This window comes from Polyodon spathula, chromosome 18 (assembly GCF_017654505.1).
Source record: "Polyodon spathula isolate WHYD16114869_AA chromosome 18, ASM1765450v1, whole genome shotgun sequence".
In the NCBI taxonomy this organism is placed as follows: Eukaryota; Metazoa; Chordata; class Actinopteri; order Acipenseriformes; family Polyodontidae; genus Polyodon; species Polyodon spathula.
The window spans coordinates 3151140-3173346 of NC_054551.1; the positions used below are offsets into that span (position 1 = coordinate 3151140).

Consider the following 22207-nt stretch of genomic DNA (forward strand, 5'->3'; position numbering starts at 1 on the left):
TGTCTAAAAGAAACAGCTGAGGCCACCCAGTCAGCCCCAGGATCCTTTTGTCACAGTGGTTTTCCAGCAACATAAAACCAAGATCTTCCTACATTTGAAACAACAAAAAAAAAGGCTGTGTTACTGTACACAAACCTGGATTGAATTTCTAAATCTCCAAAACAATTCTGTAGCAAAAGTTTCCAGCAACGGCAGGAAATGGATCCAGGATCGACCGCCAAGTTAAAAAAAAAAAAAATTAAACACAGTGCCAAAGCCAACTTCATACTTTTTCAACGGAGATCCGATTACTGTACTTTTAAACAAGTTTCTGCAGCTTTCAATTTGCCTATAACTATTCGTGGGAAGTAGTATTTGACTGAAATGGCAACTTTTGACAAGCAAAAACACAGGAGATAATCACTTCTGATAGTTCCACCACTGCGCAGCCATAAAGTTGGCTTCTGATTGTCTTTGCCATACCAAATTGCTGGGCCAAAGCAAAGCCAATGGAAGACTCAGCTGCTAGGCACGGAGATACCAATTGTTGTAACACCAGTCTAGTCTACTAGTGGCTGTTATAGAATGGGCCCTATCCTCAAAGCTTTAACTCAGGAGTTATTTAAAGAGTGCTGAGTAGCAACAGTTGAATACCAAAATGCATTTTATTCATCATAGCCGTTTAATTTTTCTTTAGTATGTTTGGCTCTTTTTTTTTTTTTTCTGAGGTGTTCCTGTCTGTCCTTCTCTTCTTGCATCATGATGGGTAATTGCTTTTAGATTATTTTTAATTGCTTTTTTTCTGGTGATGGGGTCTAAACAGGCTACAGCTTCCAAGAAAAAAAAAACATTTTTGTTAATAAGACTTGCAGTAATTGTACATCTGGGTGACCTTCAAGTTTTGCAATAAATGCTTTTGGTACAAGAAACACCACACAATATGTACGCGAGTTACGTACATAAACACTGCATGTAGAGTCGCTTACCACAATCTGTATTGTTTTACATGTGCACCGTCATCCACAGGATCACTGTGAAAAGCACCAATTGAAACATTAATCAACCATAATAATTGAGATACTGTGTAGGAGTTGCAACTGACAGCATTACTCTCCTAGAGAAAATTAATCTGTAGGCAATTTATGATCTACTGTTACAGTAAATGTCTAAAGCCTGAAGAATAGATGGTACTCTTTTTAAAAAGTCTGTTAGGAAAAAGAAAAAAAAAAAAATGTACTTTGTGTCTTATTCTTGCCCTGTTCAGCTGTAAGGATTGCAAAACTGACACATGGACAGCTGGATAACGAATCACCTGCCATGTTCTGAGGCAGGATGACGGGGGTGTACAGGTACCATAGTAATGGGGATTGTTTCTATTGTTAGCATGGTAAGACCAGACAGTATTCCATTAGAGTCTAGTTGTATAGGTTCTTGTAACATAAAAAGAGCTGTGTGGATTTAGCAATGTAAATATGACTCCTAATGTTACTTGCAAAATGTATTATTAAAAACACACAAAACAAAAAGACAGAAAATACTTCCATAAACATATCATATATAAATAAATACAATGTACACATTGCATAGCTGAGGAATTCTAGGCACTATTTACACAATTGAGTTTGACACCCACAGCAGCCTTATCTAAACCGAAGTGTCACGACAATGCATACTGTGCAGGGAGATGCTGGAAGGGTTGAAACTGCCATGGCAGAGAGTTCATTTCCACCCTCAAGATTTGTAAGATTTAACTTCGATTTACCAGAACAAAAAGACACATTTATTAAATGGAAAATACATCAACATATTTTGTCAAATGACTGCTAACAATTCAAATTATAATCTGGAGATCGATCTACAGTATGCTACCAATCGATTGAAAAGGTGTTTGTTACAAAAAAAGTGACGGAATAGACAAACTCATTTTGGCTGCTGATAGGTCATATGGAGTGGTCAGTTCAGTGTTGAAATACACAAGTGAGTAATTAAGGCAAGCCAAGGGAAAAAGACATGTACTACAGAAGGAGTTTTATTACCGATATCCAGCAAGAATTGTGTTAAATTACAGCAAATCACTCATTCAGGAAAGTAGTATCTAAACATGAATTGACAGTTTAAAAGAACGTCTCAGTCTGTACTACAACCAAATTGAGCTCTGAATAGGATTTTATTTCTCCACCGAAATATATTTCCAGTCACCCATTCACGCAGTCCATCCCAGGCTGGCTGATCTGCCTATTGATACCAGTCCTTCTATAGGAACAGCAGATATCAAACAAAGTCATTTGTCTTTGTCTCTGTCAGATTCAAGCTTTGTGCACACAAAACCTTTTTTTTTTGCCAGCCAGCCAGCCGTTCTCTTCACACTGGTTGGTCAGAGATTTCTATCCTGGTTTCCAGAGAGGAATGCAGGGAAAAGGCAATGACAAACGGGAGATTAAATCCACACTAAAAGCTTTCTAAAAGCAGTCACAATCAAAGAACACCCCCACCCGCTCCCTGATTTCATCCCTTGGCGTCTGAGCTAGAAACTTTTTGGAAATAAGACTCCCGTTGCATAGCAGTTGGACCCATTCCTGTTTTTACCATGAGTTACTATATAATGGCAAGTGGAACAACTACACCCATGCATTGTTGAGAAGAGCATGCACATAATATAACATCAATAACAATAATAATACAAATCTCTATTTTCAAAATATCAACCTCTGTATGGTTTTTGAAGGTACTGTAGGGTTGACTTGAAACCCTGTGCAAACACAAACTGAATATCCTCACTCGTTTTCCATTTCAAAAGCACACACTCTCCCCTTTAAATGTTGCCAAAGGGGGCTCAGTTCTTTACCCACCTGCCAAATATCCCCAGGAAATCATTTGAGGGAAACTGTAGTGCTTAATATATAAAAAAAAAATCAATCTTCTGTGAAACGCCTGAAGATGTGATAAAAGTAACAGCAGCAGCACACTTTATTTGACTGGGGGAGGAGGAGGGAAGGAATAGAACACCTTAACAGAGTTAGAGACCTGGATGGAACTACCTGAGTTAACATTTTTGCCTTCACCTAATCACAAATGAGTTGCTGTCCTGCATTTCCTAAAGAACAGGGATAGGTAAAACATTCTTGAATGCATTCGAATAGGAGTTAAAATGCACGTGAATTGCTTTGATGAAACCTACTGAGGAAACACAGAGGAAATAAAGGTACAAGAACATGTGGAACAACCTTGATATTTACGGGACAAAAAAAACACTACTTACTGTAGCCAGTCCCAATCATAACTAAATTAATTCGGTTTACAAACACAGGCTAGACTGCAGCGGGAACCCAGATGTTTATCAGACTCCATCTTCTGCATCTTTTCATTGCCTGGGGTTGCTCAATAATCCTGTGCTACAAGATCATGTCAATGTAAACACTGGGTTGTCCAACAGCATTAGCTTAATACTTCTAGGAATGATGTCATTTGAAAGTGTGCAGGGACAAAGGCAACCAAAGATGAACTAAGCATGTCTGGGCTGACTTGCCATACCGTTTAACCTGTTCATCTTTTATTTCACCTGCAAACAATACTAGCACTATTCACAAAAAAATCATTATTTTTATTTGACATTAAGCATAACTACACTGTTAACAAGATAGCAGACATTTCATTCCTAGAAGATGGAAAGATTCAAAAGCCCAGAACCAGATTTCACTGTGCACTGTGGCTAATCAAGCTCATAGTCAAACCTGGAATGGGTGAAACTGCTATGCAACAGTTGTATTTCCATACCACTACATTCAGGAAACCCAACCTGGAATTCCGTGCCAACAGAAGAGTTGTAGAGGAATTTGCTTAATGACCACCGGACATCTGCCTTATCTAGTTCATAGACAAAGATGAGAACTGGCCACCAGCAATTGTCTGCTGTTTTCAGATGGTGCAGAGTGGCAGGATTAGGTTATCTGCACAACTAAAAGATTAGAGTCAATGCAAAGTGTGGGTAAGTAACTACCAATGTAACAATTAAGAATGTGTCTGTTCTTTGACTCCACTAAAGCGCGTGATCAAAATGTATTAAACATTTGACTAAATCGACCATTCGATGAAGGTTCTGGCACCACTATGGTATACTTTTCTAGAAGAGCAATGCTGCCTGTGCCCGTTGACTCAATGTACTGAAAAGGTAACAGACATCTCTGTGCTCTTGGATATAAAGGTTAATAAATAAGGATAACCATCATGACAAAGGCATGCATGCTTACAGGTAAGCTACACCCACTTGTAATTGTAAATATTTGATATGGAATCTGCAAGTAAAAGCACTGTTGCATTAGGGAGTTTTACATTCGAGTAGGCTTATATGATCGGGATGACCTGATTCATTTGTACAATGATAAAGAAAAGCTGGATTCCCTTCCACTGGGACCTCTATTTGCACGGGATATGACTAGAAAGTGGGGAAGGTATCTTGTGTAGAAAAAAACAAAACAAAAAAAAAACACCTAGGCTTTGCACAGAGAACATGAATTGTTATTGCTGCCTGAAGGGTTATTTCATTAGCGCACAAGTAGCGAAATGACCGAAGAGTTTCATTTTAGCGCGACACTATCTACTAAAAGGTCAAAGCTGTTCTCTGAGAATGTAAAGGGTTAAAAAGCACCTAATGTCGGTGTAGCAACAAAACTTGTGTGGTGATTGGTTGCTCACTGAGGACACTTTTAATTGTTCTGTCCAGATCACAAGATACATTATCCAGATCTGGACATATCAAAGAGAAACACCTTTTTTTTTTTTTTTTGGTATGTAAATGTAACATTTAAAAAGACGTAACCACTTTGTTGTACCCCAGACTCTATGCAATCCATTGAGCATGCACAAGTGTGAACACCAAAAAGAAACACAATCAAACGCTCAGGAGCAGAGAGGATTACAATAGATTTTAAACTAAGCGTTTAAAAGATCGATGGGGAAACCAGATCTAGGTGTCCATAACTGCTTGGTGGTGGATTTTCAAAATGCTCGCTGACCCCTCCACACTGCGCTAGACCTCCCACCCTCTCTGAATCATCAGCACAGGCTCCCTCCTTCACCTTTCCTTCCCAATACTGTATATCAGCAATGCATGCAAAAATAATGCATCCATCAATGCTCAAGACAGAGAGAAGAGATTGAAGTGTGGGTGTGAGACAGATTTAGAGACTGGATAACATTATACACCCTACCCTGAAAACCAGAATTAGATTAACTGAAGTGCACCTTTACAGCGTGCAGTAGAATTCCCTTTCTAGTCCCTTCCCAAGCACAACGTGAAGCGCTTGGAAAACCGCATGCAGACCCAAGCCAAAGGATGTTGGCATCTACAGTCCACTTGCAATTCCGTGTGATTATGTTGTTATTTCAGCATCTATGGGCTACCATATGCTTGGGAAATTAAAGGTGGGAGAGAGGGGCGTACTTTTACCCCTTAGCAATGCATACGGGGCAGGGCAAAGAGAAAGATTTTACCTATGGGTTTGAGACTAGTGTAGGTACTGCTTAGCAACCAAGACACCTGAACCCTTAGTCCATGTCAATTTCAAGAATGCCTTTAACCGGTTATGAAATGCTGTTATATTAATTTCATTGCCAAGACTGTGGCATTTCAAAACAGAAGAACATAAGAACATAAGAAAGTTCACAAACGAGAGGAGGCCATTCGGCCCATCTTGCTCGTTTGGTTGTTAGTAGCTTATTGATCCCAAAATCTCATCAAGCAGCTTCTTGAAGGATCCCAGGGTGTCAGCTTCAACAACATTACTGGGGAGTTGATTCCAGACCCTCACGATTCTCAGTGTAAAAAAGTGCCTCCTATTTTCTGTTCTGAATGCCCCTTTGTCTAATCTCCATTTGTGACCCCTGGTCCTTGTTTCTTTTTTCAGGTCGAAAAAGTCCCTTGGGTCGACACTGTCAACACCTTTTAGAATTCTGAATGCTTGAATTAGGTCGCTGGGTAGTCTTCTTTGTTCAAGACTGAACAGATTCAATTCTTTTAGCCTGTCTGCATAAACGTAGCTCACAGAACTGAGAAAAGCAGCTCAGGGTATTTTTCACTGTCACATCAAGGAAGGTTTTACTTAAATAAAACCAGCTTGCGATACAAATATACATTCCTGCTCTACTTCCATTTTGATATATTCAAGCTGTTACCCTCCGGAAAGTGTAAACAGTAATGTGGGTTAATTTTACATATATATATATATATATATATATATATATATATATATATATATATATATATATATATATATAAGCTGGTGGGACACTGTGACGTGTATTTTTTACTTGGCAGACATATTTAAATAGGTCATGTTTAAATCTGTGTGTGACTTATTTTGGTAGGTCATTTTCAAATCTTCGGTTAGACATTAGCATATTAGCGTATTAGGTTGACAAACTGGGAAAAATGAAATGTTAGACAAGGCAACATCTGTTTTTTGTGATTCATTTTATTTTTTTTTATTTATTTCATTATTTAAATCACTCTTACCTCCTGGTATTCAGAATCTTCAGGTCGAAATTCTCCGCTTATCTGTTCAAACTGGAAATTGAAATGAGGGAGTCTGTGTAACAGGTTCACCCACCAAGGAGGCGAGTAGCTCACAACAGCCGCCATGCTCAGCGTTGAATCGGGGTTCCGATGTTGCTCGAACCACAGAATCCTGAATCGCTACCGTCTGATCGCGGCGTTCTAGACCCACGAAGTTCCGAAGTGCAGTACAGTATTCCAGTACAACACGCTGTAGCTTGAGTCCTAGGGAGGTACTCAAAACCTTAATATTCAACAATTCCAATGATAAATGTGACGGCTTTTATTTTTTAAATCACATCAGCAGTACTAACATACTCAAGTTATGCCCCTCGGGTTATTAAATGTAACGTTTAAATACACAGTTAAACCACACCGATCGGAGAGATTTGTAGACTTGCTGTAGTATTGCTGTTGTGTGATGTCTCATGCGAGATCTCCTAACTCTAACTGAAGAGAATGTCAAATTCCCCTTCAACAATTTCGTTTCATTATATTTCTCACACTATCCCCTTACAGTTGTGATGCGAGTTACTTAATCCTGGTTTCCTGTACTAACAATGAGTGATTTTTTTTTCTGTTTCCAATTGCTAGAAATAATTAATAGCATGAAGACCTCGTCTTCAAAGTCCTTTATTTGACCGCATTGCTTAAAATGAATAGAACTGAGACACAAAGCAAGTTACTGTACCTCGGTACCCCCTTGAGGGTAATGCTTTTGTTATTTAAAAACGACGAGAGACGACTTCGCTTCACTTCCAAGCTTCAAAATATTAATGCTCTTGAGTCATATTAATTCTGCATTTATGTGCAAAACAGTCGTTACTGTTATAAAATCATGTTATGCACAGGTTATCTCCAAGACGTGCGAATCATTTGCAACAAGATCGTTGCTGTTTAAATGTTTTCAAGTCCTTCTCTTCTGCAATAAAAATAACAGCCCTGCTGTTGCACGGTGCGAGTCCCCGTTCGTGAGCGTTATTGTTCCAATAATCCCTGGATAGTTGTGGTTCTTTTTCTATTGTTACGGTCTACAAATCTCTTTCCTCTTGTTTTTTTTTTTTTTTTTTTTTTCTACATTTCTGTCTCGGGGATTTAAAAAAAAAAAAAAAAAAAAAAAAGTCAAAAAGAGCATGGACTGAGCAAGAGAGTCACCACCAAGCAGACACAACCAGCTGCTACTGCAGCTAGTCCTCCGATTATTAAGAAGCGAACAGGAAAAAATAATTGAGTTTGCTGACCTCTATGGGACATGGGCATACACTGCACAACCTTCAGTTTACGGGGCTTGGCTAATTTTGTACGCTGATCCAGACTGATCAAATTATAATGCATTCAATAGAGGAACTTTATTCTTTCCTAAACATTGTACCAGTAGTTTCCTATATGTACTGGTCAATGCAGTAAAAATCTTTACTGTTTCGGGTGGTTATTGTTTTTTTTTCTTTCTTCTGCACACTAAACGAGTTTTAACTGGGGGCAATATACTGGTATTGCAGTATTTATGCAGAATTGCCTGTGGTATAATGTGGTATTTTGGGTATAAAATGTAGTACAATAATGTAATACTGTGGGGGAAAATATACAAGCTGATTACCCCCCCCCCCCTTACACATTTGCACTGTACATACATTTATTAAACACTTTTTCCTTCAAAGAAAGACATGTCACTGGCTGTGTTGTATCTGGTGTGTTTAACCCTCCAGCAAGCAGCTTTCAAATGTATCAGCCAAGCTTGATATGTTTTACCACTGTTCATTAATCAGAACGCATATCTGAAAAGTTCATAAGCAAGTACATCGTGCATCATGCATTTACTTTATCAACAGCGTAGTTCAAAATTGAAACAAGCTTAAAAAACAGCTGTGCATGTCCCATATTAATTGTAAACGCATGTTTCAGATTAAGCAGTGTTACACAAACAATTCCCATAAGAACTATCCTTTTGCATCAGTATGCTGTTCCTGAGCCAAGGACAAGCAATCAAAACAAGTCACAGAAATACTGTTAGAAAAATCCATATTTCAAAACGCAGGTACCTTGATGTACATGGTGCCTGGGGGGGGGGGGGGGGGGGGGGGGGGGGGGGTAAATCTGTTTATGTTTCTGAAAACTGCATATTTCTTTTGAATCCCAACATACTTTTATCGAGGAATGGGGTATGCATGATGAATAACTGTTACTGCATTGTATTATTAAGATATGATCAAAACAGAATTCCAGCAACCCAGTTCCTTTTCTGTTATTGGCTTCACTAAGGCTGCATACTATTAATGTAGTTAGTGGTGGGATGCGCACATTAGTATGCATGACTTGACTGTAAAATACCCACAGCATACTTAAATGAACTCCGTCGTGCATGTCTCAGTTATGTCAAATGGATTATCTAGTTTGAAGGAAATGTGTTGCACTTTTTGATTAACCCACTGGGGCTTTAGTGAGGCCATGGTAGCCTTGATAGGCTTTGTTACATTGCTAAAATAAAAAAAAAAAATAAAAAAAATGATTAAAATAAAAACATCTCTCTCACGACATGCATTTGATTTGTACAAAACCCATAAACAGCCTAATGTATGCCAGTGGCTCAGAGACAAAGCTAACATGTGACACTGGACATATCCCACCCCAATGACGTGTGTACATGAAATGCCAAGGCGGTGACAGTTAAACTGTGGTGAAAACCTTCAGTCTATCTGTAGGGCAATCTCTTCCAGCCAGTAGTGTTGCTAGTGTTTAGCTGTAACTGAGGAGCTCTGCAATACAGAAAGGTTTCAATTCTGTTTAGCAATGAAAAAAGAAACATTAATAAAATACGATACAACATGAGATTGAAATGTTTTCAAACCGTGAATTATAGGATACATGATGATAGTAATACTGTATAATGACATTCCATCACATTTCATAAAATGGTAAATCTGAATATATGGCCACATTAGAGCTCATTGAAACCATTAACAATATGGTAGAAAAAGCAATACAAGCTCAATGTGATGATGCAATAATTTACAGTATAATATCCATCAGACAAACTGGCTAACTGCTACAGAGGGTGCAATATGACACAGTTTTATTTCTTGTTTATAAATTAAAAAACACATACACTTAGTGAAAAATGTCATACAAAGATCATAATAAATTTCCTTAATTACTGTAAATATACAAAGGCACTTAATATGTCAACAACAGCGCTGTACACGTAAATAAAAGCAATTGAAATACATTATAGAGAAACTAAAGTCAATAAAAAAGCATGGGTATCAAAACCAACTATACTTAGAGTAGTAAACATTTAGACTTTTTTGTGCCCTAGAAGCTCTGACCTCCTTTTTAAAATAGATCATTCTTTGTAGAACCGGTGTAACATTGATACATTTACCTTGATTGTCATGATAACACTACCAGCAGCTTTTATTCACTAATGTATAGTGTGCAGTGGACACCTAAGGACTGCAAATAGTTCTTATATTTATAAAGATAAGGCTAACACTTCTGTGCAACAGCACTTCAAATTCTGGCCTCTAACATCAAACAAAAAAGTAAAAAATGTGCTACCTAAATAGTGGTGGGAAAAAGTTAGAAACATAGTGCCTTATATTTGGCTAAAAAATACTATAAAAAAGCATCTAACTAAATTATATATATATATATATATATATATATATATATATATATATATATATATAATATATATATATATATATATATATATATCAATGCATCTATTATTACCGTCATCTAAAAATTCATAAACCATCTATTTTATTGTATTCACTAATGTAAATAAACCACCCCAATGGAAAACGCTAGGGGGGATTAATATAAACAAACAGGCAGCAGCACTTAGATTTGTCACTTTTTCGATAATTAAAATACACTCAAGTGCCTGGGTTACTTCCCTCTTCTTAGTCTGTACTTATGTTGTAGCATGTTTAGGGGTTTCTTTCGATGTATGGAAGCGTGGTTCATAAGGGCTGTAGAACAGGTATACTACACTTTGTACTAGATTTCAAAAGTATAATAATAATATACATGTATGCAAAGTGTTAACAAGGTGTTTCTCTTAAAGGTACATGCATCCAAAAGTATTACCATGTCTGTTGCTCCATACGGAGGATGTCATAAGTAGGAATTTCACTATTTTCTGCACCTGCTGTAAATCCACACGTACCACCCTCCTCACTCAAACACATACACATCTTACCTAATGACTAGATAACAGCTGGCACAAAAGCAAGACATACTATAACACAGGTGATTAGATTTGACATTTGCATTTCTGTCTAGACGATTTGTGAATTACTGGTTAGGGAATGACTGGAAAGGTGAAGGCGAAGAAAAAAAAAATTAACAGAGTAACTAACACTAACAGTGAGTAACTTCATTATAAAACCACGCAATACAGCTCAATACACCAACATTCTGAATCACCCTTTAAAACATTCTTTCTAAAAGTACGAGTCTTTTCGTCTGACAGGCCGTGATGGTGAAACAATGATGTCATCAGAGTCTTCCGAGTCATCGTCCTTAGATGGCTGAACAAGGATAGCCTTAGACTGGCTCTGGCTAGATTGTGCTGTTAAAAAATAGGCAGTTGAATTAGCTTAAGAGAAAAATATACTTTCATGCACTTTACTGGTCAATCTCAACATCAAAACTGTTTTGATTTGAACAAACTTGGTTCAAATTGGTTCTTAATTTTACACTTAATTAGTTCCTTCAGCAGTTACCAGAAAAAAAAAAAAAGTTGCAATGACAACTTTTGGTCACATATTAAATTATGTTGTCTACATAAATATGCAAAAATCTATTTGCTTTTTTTTTGTTTTGTTTTTTTGTTCAAGTTTTATTATGTAAAATGTACCAACAATAAGTTACCAATCATGTTCAAACATCAAATTTAAATTGATTAAATTAAGCACAGATGACTCAGATAAGATTATAAACCAAAGTCATAAACCTAAATAAATATCTACAATGCAAAATCAAAGGCTGGGTATATTTATTTGGTTGGGGAAACTGCAGTTGGAACCACAGTCCCAGCGCTCCTGCAGAAATGCAAATGAGCACAGCTAGCAGAAAACGCCCTTTGAGACTACAAAGTCCAAATACTGCCAAGCTCTCAGAGAGGACTGGGAACACTTTCCGTTCACGCTCTGTTCCAGTAATCCATTGTTACTTCTACCTGGGGAAAGCCTCCTGTTGGATGGGGTTGCATGCATTTTCAATCCCTTTGTCTCTAACTCTTCTTCATCTTCATCACCAGTAACCACTGTTAGATCTTCTTCTATCTCTTCATCATCACTAATCGCTGCAGCTTTCAAAAGACCTGTCACAAAATGAAAACTATTAGCATAGATCATGCCAATATTCACTTGCAAATGTTTATGCTCATATATCTATTTAATCGTTGGATTTTTAGGGATGTTTTAATTTTGCGTATGTTTCTGCTAAAAAAAACCCCCAAAAAACTGTAACTGTCTTATGATATGCTTCAGTGTATATCTGACTACCTGAACCTGTTGGATTTTTGCAGGGAGTCTGGGTGGGTCTGCTCCTGGGTGCTGGGGAAGGTACTATGCTCTGCTTTCTAGAAGAAACAGGGCTTTTCCTGGGACTGTTCCTTCCACTCCCATGAACCACATTGGAATCAGACGACCTAGAGAGAAGGCAAGACAATGTTTTTAGTTGGGTTTGTGCAAAGTACACGTAAATCATATAGTATATATATATATATATTATATATCTACCTATATATATATATATATATATATATATATATATATATATATATATTATAAATATATAAATTATAATTAAACCAATTAACATATTAATCAACTAAAGATTTGATTGCAGATAAAAAAATAAATTACAATTTATTTGTGCATCCTGGGTAGACAGAGAAGTAAGTGCTGCTATTTAGGGAATACTGATTTGAAGCGTGTGCTCTCTCTCCCCAGAAGTGGTAGGACACTGTGGTTTTAAGCTTGTACAAAAAGGGGTTATATATATAAGAATAAAGAGTAACATATTGCAGATAATAAAGTAAATAAACCAATAGTTGAAATGAACATCACATGAATTTTATAGTTTTAGATTAAATCAAATTAAATAATGTACAATGTAGAAGAATAAAGGAAAATACTTGGATAAATAGACATAATACCAGTAGAGCGTTACATCATTAACTATGTAGTAAATCATAAACACATTAATAACAGATTTAAATAGAAATAAGTGAGTGTAGTTACCAGGCATCAAACTAGCCTGTAAGTACCACCACTGCTTGTTTTCAAACACACTATCCCATTACAAAAGGTATGTTAAAACATACCGAAACGGTGGCTCTTTTAAACAGAACTGTATATGTGAACATATTTCTTTATATTTCTTTACTACTACAAAAGTATCTGTTGTATCTCACCGGCTGCTGAGCTGTCCAGAACGTGCAAGGTGACCCCTGAATGCAGACTGGAGTAACGTCACAGCCTCGTCTCCGTCTTCATCAGCTGGGGACAAGCTGTGAGCACTGCTACTTCTCACTGCGTGCTGACTCTGAAAGCAACCAATCAGCAGCAGCTACAACAAGGCTTAATAACCATAACACACTTCCAACAAAAGAAGGATATCTAGTGCACTGTTGTACTGAGGCCCTCCTGTGGCTGTTGCTAGGTACAGCAATGCTCTCAAAAAAAAAGTTGGTGTTTTGAGTTTTGTGAAAACCTCCTATGCAAAAGTTGGTTTGTTTTCATGTCACAAATGAGACTTTGTAACATTAAAATAACTTATTTTATAAAATATACAAAACACGTAGAATTACCTTGAACGGTTTGTGTTCTTCTAAATCTTTAAGGCTCGTTAATTGCTTTTGCCGGGTCAAATGTCCTCTCAAAGCAGACTGAATGACAACAGTGTCCTAACAAAAAAACAAAAAAAATCTTTGCCACCATTCGATACAAAGCCATAGAATAAACACAAGGAACCTTCTACTGTGAAATGCGGTTCATAATACATTAGCTGTTGCCTGTAGGGATATCGCTTGCTAATGTAAGCTTCATCATAATGACACCTTAAACTTATTTTACTTTATTTTATGTACCTTTAGGAGAGTACAACACTCACCTCATCTGAACCTTCAGATTCATTCTGGGGGAAATAAAGACAACACATGGTTATTCAGAATGACGTACTAAAGCACTGGTTTATGTTTTCCTAAATCTTACTTTGATTTCAGCTTCCGCAGTTATATCTGCATTCTAATAAATAAAGTGAAAATATATGCTGTACTTTTGTGCACTGTGCTTTAGTTTATGCCGAGAAATGTTCTTCTGTCCACTTGTGTCAAATACTTTGGCACTTATTTACATCTATACACCATGTATCTCTCTCTCTCCCCTTCTCTCTCTCTCTCAATCAACACTTTAAAGATCATTATTATAAGAAACACTAGGCAACATCGTAAAGACATGAGTTGATTACTGAAAGCCGTCAGCCTCACCTTGTCCTTATGCTGGTGCCAGTATTTTTGTATGGTCCGGGCCGCCTTATCCTGCTTCTGTTTTTGGTGTTGTTCAGAGCGTGCTGACGAGGGTTGAGATCGTGTGTTTCCCTGATCCTGTTCAGGACTGACATGGGACCTGCACCCAGTATCCTGAGAGGAAGAAGCTCTCCTCTGGCTCTGTAAACAGACATGGAATCAAATACCACTTAACCTTTCCATGAAAATGGTAAGTTTGTTACACAGTTAAATCATTGATTTCAGACTAATGGCAAGCAAAGGCTTTTTAATTGAGATTTCTACCATTCTGGTTTGTGGGGTCACAAACAAATTTCAGTGGTTTAAATCTTGTATGTAAAAACTATGCATGTACACAAACTAGCCTCCTAGCAACACCACTGCTTAGCATTCACGCTGTTGTGCAATAAGATATGTTTTATTGGCCACAAGCTATAATAACCACAGCTCCTGCTTGATCTTTCTCTTTTATGTAATCGTGTTGTGCAACTAAAATACTTATACAGCATGAGTCATTATAAGGTAATTGCAGTTATTAGACATCCTTCTTTATGACAGTAATACGCAACTGTAATGTACTGTACACCTGTAACAAATCATTTGTATCTTTCACCTTGTTAGATGTATGCAAAGAGTCTTCTTTGATTCTTCTCTCATCCTCTAGCTCTGCTTCGAGTCGTTTTACTTTTTGTGTCAGTTTCTCTATTTTCTCCCTAGGGAACAGTAGATGATTAGAACAAAGTGGTCCACATTTAGTACTGTACTATTGTAATGAAATTCTGCATTTTTATTTAAAGTTATGCACTTAAAAATCCACCACTTGTTAATCAGATAGAAGGCCATATATTGCTATGCATTCCAATAATAGCTGCAAATTGCACATACTTAGCCTCTGAAAAGGATTTCTCATTTCCAACTGACTTCAGTCTCTGAACTTCTTTTGTTAACTCTTCTTTCTCACCACTCAGGAGTTTTATCTCAGTCCTGAAATATCAACAGTTTAAAGCTCATAGGGCATTCAGACATTTTGGAATGGGGGAATCAAAGGCTAGGCATTCAGACTGCAGTCCATGGCAAGCAGTGAATTTAGCCAACTATGTACTTAAAATTATGATCTAGATCTTAAAACACATACATTTCTAAACTAGGGCACTTAAAACAGAACTCAAAAGAAGTTTCCAAACTGTATATATCACTTACAGTTTTCCAGCAAGCTGTTTCTGCAGGTCAGTGCGATCCTCTTTCAGTTTCTTTACCAACCCTCGAAGGCGCTCACACTCCTGCTGAGGCTCTAATCCTTTGAGAGTTGACGAAGCTGTCTGATTGGACTGATCTGCACTCGTTGACACCAAAGCAACAGTCAATCTAGCACTGCTGGCTTGGTTGGAACTATCCATCTCCACTTCGTCCACTTTCTGGGAATTTGACTTAAGCTACAGAATAGTCAGACATTATGCACACATTAACTAAGCAGTTTTGTTTCAAATAATTGTCACTTGGGCCATTAAAATATTAGTATGCCGTTAAACGCATTGAAGCACAATGTGGTAATTCTGTGCTACTTTACAAATTATTTGTTTCCCTGGCTTGTTGTCAGGTTGCAAGTTGAGGTTCTTTTCTAGAATTTCTTTGTACAAAGGAATACTCACTCTTTCTAACTCAGTGATTCGTCTCACCAGCCTTGGTTTGCTCCAGTCATTATAACCTGAAATGGAAAACATAACCTAATTTACAACAATGATACACTAATCTAGTGTACCCCCATATTAACCAAAAATAGTCACTGTGTAGTGAGTTAAGACATTGTAAATGTAATGAGGAACACTGAACAGAAGTGTGTACCTCTGGCTGAAGCAGAAGGGCTATCCATTGCTCTAGCCAGGTCCTCCTTCAGACATTTATTTTCTTCCTGCATTTGTTTGATATTTTTAGATAATCTCAGGATGGTGGAGTTTAGCACCTTCTGTTGTTTCTGGGCTTCTTTACTCTCAGATCTGTTTAATTAATGATGAGAATATAGAACTATAAGTCCTCAAATTGTTCACTAAAAACTTTTTTTTTTTTTTAATGTACAATAAAATCCAATATTTTGTGTTTACTTTTTCTCTGCAGATTCCATATTGGCCAGCATAATACGAAGCCTTTGAATCTTTAAAAAAAAAAAAAAAAAAAAAAGTAAATAAAGTATAAAACATTAGTATACATTCAAACTGTTGACTTTTTAAAATGCATTTCATACAATGTGAGAATAAGTTCAATTTACATACAAACCAACATAATGCATGTTGTTTAATATTATAACGCTTTCCTCACACATTTTATTGTTTCAGTACAACTTGTTTAATATTATAACACCTGAACCTAAAAAACAAACAAAAAAAAGTTATCTACCTCCTCGTAGTAAGTCTCCATTGCTATCTTCATTTCTTCTGTATTTGTTGTCTTTAAATCAGTTTGCAGTTTACTAGAAAACACAATGTGTTAAAAATAAATTGCATTTAATTTAGTGACAAAATAATCATTAAAACACAATATTTTTACAGGTACATCTTCTATAAAATAGTTTCTTCACATTCAACTAGGGTCCTGAGCGAGCTAGCATTTTTCATAAATTTAATGTTTTTGTCATTACCAACTTAAAAAACAACATGTGTTTTGTTTATTTCCTGAGTCATACCTAAGCTATAGTAATCAATTAGAATGCCGAAGTCATGTCTGTATTATTGCACGGATACATACGCAGCAATGATTAATAGAAAACCATGTCCACTAGTCACCAGCATGATTTCAACTTTAACATATAACATACTTACTTAATTGTATGGTCCTTTTCTTTGCATTGCTGCTCCAACTTCAGAATCTTCTGCTTTAATCCATTTGTGATCTAAGAAAATACATAGTTACATATTAGTCTTTTTTTCTTCAGTGTATTCTATGAAAACTGACCTCATTATACTGATATAATTATTGTATATGTATTATTTTTTCATCTTGCATTGTTATTTAATAATCTTAATAGATATAAATATTTATACACTTTTATAAGATTAAGGGTAAAGCAGACGCAGATTGCTATATTCCAAACACCCTTTCCTAACAAACCCCTAGTATGCAGATTGTCTGAATAAATAAATCATTAACCACAAGCTGTGTCCCTGTATGTGCCAGAACAACTTTCCATTAAACTGCACATTAAGTTATAGTATCACCAAAGTTATGCCTTTAGGGATAAAGCCTGTTAACTTCACTTAATAAAGCCCTAGACCAATTAAAAAAATAAAATCTGTAATATGGTACTCACCACACTTGAATCCTTCTTTTTGTCAACCAAACTCCTTGTAAATTCAGAACCCTGACCAATTAAAATAATTTAAGCTTTAATAGTGTGTGAAGCCTCAATTTTTCAAAACAAAAAACCCCAAAAAGTTTACACGCAGAGTTAATTGTGCTGATTTTGCTAGGATGCATATTAAATAATTTACCTGAATGCATTTTCTTCCATGTTTTCTTTCAAATAAGCAATTTTGTTGGTCCTACAGCAGTTTTTATTTTTATTTTATTTTTTTACCTTGGAAGGATCGAGAAGCTGTTCAATTTGCTTTTCCTTTTTGCTGTTGTCTTCCTCCAGACGGCGCAGTTTTGTTTTCATAATGTCAGCTTCTGATTTCTGAGTTTGTAACATCTAGAAAGTGGGACACAACTGGTTTACATTGAGCTTGTTATTACCATCCCATTTCAATAAATAGTGTAATCTAAAGGGAATCTGGCACTACTGAAAGCTAAATGGTGGAAAATACACATTACTTTAACACCAAGACATGTTTTGGCCATTTTGATATGGTACTGTAATTAGAATAATAACATATTTGCCAACAAAACTTTCCATTACTTCAAATTACTTTGTAAAACTACCATCTGAAAAAAAAAATCTAGGTATACAGCAGTTTTTTGGTGCAAGACACAGCAAAATCATAACAAAACCAGATGAATACTGTTTACACTATTATGACTTTCACATTCTTGGCAAGACGAAAAATGAAAACTCAACATGTTTTGAGCACTGCTTAAGGGCAGAGTTCATCCTGCAGGAGTTTCCTTTGTAATTCTTAACTGAAAGAGTTGCAGTGCTTACCTTCTTGAGTTCAATGATCTCGTCATACATGTCCTCTTTCTCTTTGTAGTCAGGGGTTCCAGGAACATATCCTGGGAACAGAACAATTAAAAAAAAAGTACTTATATTGGACATAATTATATATATCTATATATATCTCTATATTCTATATATTTCTTCTCTTCTGTATATTATATCTATATATATATCCCCTATATATATATTATATATATATACAAAACAAAACATTCTAGTAAACTGAAATCATTTAGTATCGTCTCGCGGTGAGTGTAAAAGTATTACCAGCAACTACAAATAAGCTCAAAGGTTAATCAGAAGATATAGGGAGCCCCCTTACCATTGCTAGAAGAGCGGGAGTGTTTTGGTTTCTTCATTCCAAGAGCCTCTTTCAAGTATTCTGGGGTGCCGGTAGTCGAGGCAAGCCTTGCTTGTGTAAAGTCATACTCTGCTTTAAGGGGTTGTGTCAGAGCTATGGAACATACGTAAACATAACAAGCTATCATCGTGGAATAATGGCCATGTTTACAGGGATATGAAAATTTTTTTTCAACGAAAATGTTTTGAAATAATACTAGTGGTACAATAGGTTGCAAAGTAACTGTTATTAAGCAGGTACAAGCTGAGAGGGTGGCTTAAGTTACTTGCAGTTGGTGGCTTAAGTTTGTTGCTGGACATTTTTGATTATTTGAACCAAAGCCATCAAGTAAATGAACACAAACAGATTTCAGATAAAAAAAATGCTGAACAATAAAATCAAAACAACTAAATACCTATTTTGCAAATGTGTGCAGCAAGACTACAAAAGTTTAAATTCAAGCGTCATGTTTCGTTGATCATACCAAGTCCACTTTTAAGTGATGCAAGCCACAGCTCCCTGGGTACTCTAGATGAAGGATTTTCAACATGCATTGTCCCAGTGCCTTTTAATGATCTCCAAACTGCAGCTTTTTTTGGTTGCAGGTATGTGTTTGATAGATAAGGAGATTCTGAAGGGAAATAATACATGTGTCATTAAAACATTCTTACATCAACAACAACTAACAAAACCAGCTGTATTAAAACTGTAGAAATCATGAAAGGTTATGACAATATCATTGTTTCTGCACATTACCATAGTTCTTGCGCATACTGATCACATGTCAGAAGTAATATCATGTTTCTTACTTGGAGATCGGGGTGGTTTATGAGAAGTCTTCTTTTTCTTTGGTTTCTGAAGAGAGACCAAATAACAGTTGTATTAAATAAATGATGCATTTCCTAGTGAAGTTTCTAAAAATGAACTACACCATGAGTCCTGTTGAGTACTAACATAAATGCAGAATGTTCAGTAACTACAGCAGTGCATTCAGTATTCTTGTGTCAGTAAACACAATCAAGGAAAGGTCAAAATATGAGAAATTATGATGGAGGTAAACAGTTCTGGCTTCCAGGATTTCAACATTACTGAGTGAACATTAAGTTAAATGATATTTAGTCGCAATGCAAATCTTACCTTTTCAGTCTCAGATTCATAAGTAACTACTGAGATTCCATCTTCACCCTTTAAATGAAAAGAAAGACTTTCATAACTCAGTTAGACTGGTTATATATTAATATATTCAGTTGGATTCCACACTGCAATAGTCAATGACACAGGAATATAAATAGGAGATTTTATATATGTGTGTATTTTATCAGGGAGTGGGACCAGTGGCGGCAGCAGGGAAGCAAACTGACCAGAGACAGACTAGGGGCAGTAGCAACAAAACATGCATTAACCACCTTAAGGCTCTTAAGAACAACCCAAATCTTTTTTTTAAAAAAAGCTGAAAGATATATTTTTTTTAAATATTTATTTTCAGAATGGGATAGGGAAACGCTGTAGTTCACGGAGAAGGAGCAGAGAGTTATCAGAATGTTTAGTTTTGAATTGATATGAACAATTTTGCTTTTTTTCACTACTTTAATAAATCACTCGAGTCTGATTCAGACCCATTCAATATCTCACCTACACTTCGGTTTCCCAAAAGGTCAACGTTTACATAAATCTTGTCAGTCATGTTTATTGTGATAAATTCCAATAAGTCTGCCATTTTTTTTTGTTTTGTTTTAATTGTAGTGGCGTTTGGATATCTACCAGTGATTTAATCCTTTTTGAAAAGTGACAACCTATGGTGATGTGCTGTAATATCAACACCTTCATGTGACCTGTTTTGACCAATCAAGATAGACTACTTAAAATACCCATTTTATAAGTAATAAGGCATGACAGGGTGTGTGATATGTAAGGTATAAACCATGACGAGCTGTGCTGTTCCCATGATATAGCCAAGCCTGGGGGGTGTTAAGGCCCCAGAAATGGTATATATCATCGGAACCACATGGCCCGAAGTAGTACCGCTTATAACACGGCAGCCTGTCATTTGGGGGAAGAAAAATAATTCAAATAATTAAATCATTTTCATTCTTTCGGATCTCAAAATATGTTTTTGTTAGTTGTCAGACACCCTTGCGTCCACCTGGTGCCAGATCAAGTTGAAGATCGAACCAGACTTTACGCGCCAATCCTACCAAGGTGTCAGGGGATGGTGCCTCTGTTTCTGACAGACGCTTCAAATCCAGGCCGGTAATTCAGGGTGGTGTTTGACCTTTACCGGCTTTTCTAAAAGTTTTCATGAGTGACAAGAATACATTATTGCTGGTTTTAAACTCGCTGTCAGCAGAGATGTTAAGACTCCCCCTGTTAAAATATTCATTTAGTACAGCTCTCAGCGTTATAAAACTGGAGACTGAATACTACTGGACACCAGTTGAAATTCTTGCACTGGCATAAGATTCCCTTAATATTGTTGCGATTTTTGGGACATATTTCCTTAATTAATGTCCTTTTTTTAATGTAAGTACATTAACAGCCCATGCTACAGTTTTTTTTCACTTTGTTTTCTTCTATTTCGTTTAGTTGTTACTGATCTACTGTTATGTGTCTACTCTTGACAGTTGCTGGTGAACTTATTGTATTTTATTTTAATTCAGGTGGACTGCTGTCTGCACTCGGAAAGTTGAAGTTGTACCAGTTATCTGTTTTCATCCCCAAATCTATTAAAGGAAATAGGTGGAATGTCACTTATTTTTGGCAGTGGTTTTGTAACTAATAACTAATAAAATATAGAGTACATCACACACCCTGTCGTGCATTATTGCTTATTATAGTGCTAGATTTAGGCACCTGACTGAAATAACATGAAACAGTATTAATGAATCATTAATCAACCTGAACATGCCTACAAGCTACGGTATGCAAAGTAGAAAACACATACATTAACTTTCTTGACTACTTATTTAAAGAAAATAACTTCTGTAACTTACCAAATCTTCCAGTTCTTCATCTGTCATTACACAATCACTGGCCGCGACTGACATTATTACGTTTCGGTTAGATGTTTACTCAGCAAATTATACATGTGCATATAACGACTGTAGTTGAAATTCGACAGGTGACATATAATGAGTATTGTTATACCAGTACAAAAATATATACAACATATCTCTAACTTTATTATTAATTTTGTTAATAAAATCACGAAAATGTCACGAACGTGCTGTATCGTGCTCGCAATAATTATTACAGATTAAAATTGAAAAACATTACTGACTTCTATAATGTAACCAGCCATTTATGATTATACAAATGTAACCTGTATGCGTTTTAAGTACAATATAAGTTACTCAAATCATCTCTCCACTTCACACAAAGCGTACTTACACCAAAACAAGCTAGCTTTATTTCCTCTGTTGCGAATATTTAAGTCGTTTTGGATTATTAAAATGCATTTTGACGACGCATTGTCTTGTTAAATACTGTTAAAATATATATATATATGTGTCTATATTTTACAAAAACAACATTTTAGTTCAAATTTCTCCGATCTCCTTTGACTTCTTTCGGCTTGGCATTAGTGTTTTTAGTCGTCTATAGCAACCAGAAACTCTTCAGTTCTTTGGGACGACCAAGTTAAAACGCGGAGTTTATTGTGGCCCATTACACTGA

At 36.3% G+C, this 22207-nt stretch overlaps 2 protein-coding genes across 4 annotated transcripts in view; both read right to left on the reverse strand.

Moving 5' to 3' along the window:
* Positions 1-7650, reverse strand: part of LOC121330936 (protein tweety homolog 3-like) — a 64085-nt gene extending 56435 nt beyond the window's left edge. Inside the window, exons 1-2 of one of the 3 annotated variants that reach the window (XM_041277926.1) lie at positions 7221-7642; positions 6491-6754 (exon numbers count right to left, since the gene is read on the reverse strand). In XM_041277926.1, the coding sequence (XP_041133860.1) occupies positions 6491-6616 (126 nt within the window). In that variant the 5' untranslated portion in view covers positions 6617-6754; positions 7221-7642. Of the gene's footprint in view, positions 1-6490 lie in introns of all 3 variants that reach the window. The other 2 variants (XM_041277927.1, XM_041277925.1) reach the window with 2 other exon arrangements.
* A 2586-nt stretch (positions 7651-10236) lies between these two features.
* iqce (IQ motif containing E) lies at positions 10237-22124 on the reverse strand. Its single transcript, XM_041277007.1, has 23 exons — positions 21526-22124; positions 19673-19720; positions 19345-19390; positions 19020-19166; positions 18518-18649; positions 18181-18251; positions 17617-17730; positions 17350-17400; positions 16862-16932; positions 16440-16512; positions 16148-16197; positions 15891-16042; positions 15698-15753; positions 15249-15481; positions 14934-15032; positions 14662-14761; positions 14031-14210; positions 13655-13678; positions 13353-13448; positions 12957-13087; positions 12043-12188; positions 11715-11858; positions 10237-11105 (listed from the first exon to the last, which is right to left on the reverse strand). Exons 1-23 carry the CDS (start codon positions 21577-21579, stop codon positions 10978-10980), a joined length of 2346 nt encoding a protein of 781 aa, XP_041132941.1. The 5' UTR covers positions 21580-22124; the 3' UTR covers positions 10237-10977.
* Between the last annotated feature and the right edge of the window lie 83 nt (positions 22125-22207).

Bases quoted from the DNA above. Each gene is read 5' to 3' on its own strand.
- iqce (XM_041277007.1), bottom strand. From the start codon at position 21,579: ATGTCAGTCGCGGCCAGTGATTGTGTAATGACAGATGAAGAACTGGAA. The intron at 14,762-14,933 runs GTATGTGCAATT...ACTGTTCCCTAG, and splicing joins AAATCCTTTTCAGAGGCTAA to GGAGAAAATAGAGAAACTGA. The intron at 14,211-14,661 runs GTGAAAGATACA...GTCTGTTTACAG, and splicing joins CTTTGCATACATCTAACAAG to AGCCAGAGGAGAGCTTCTTC.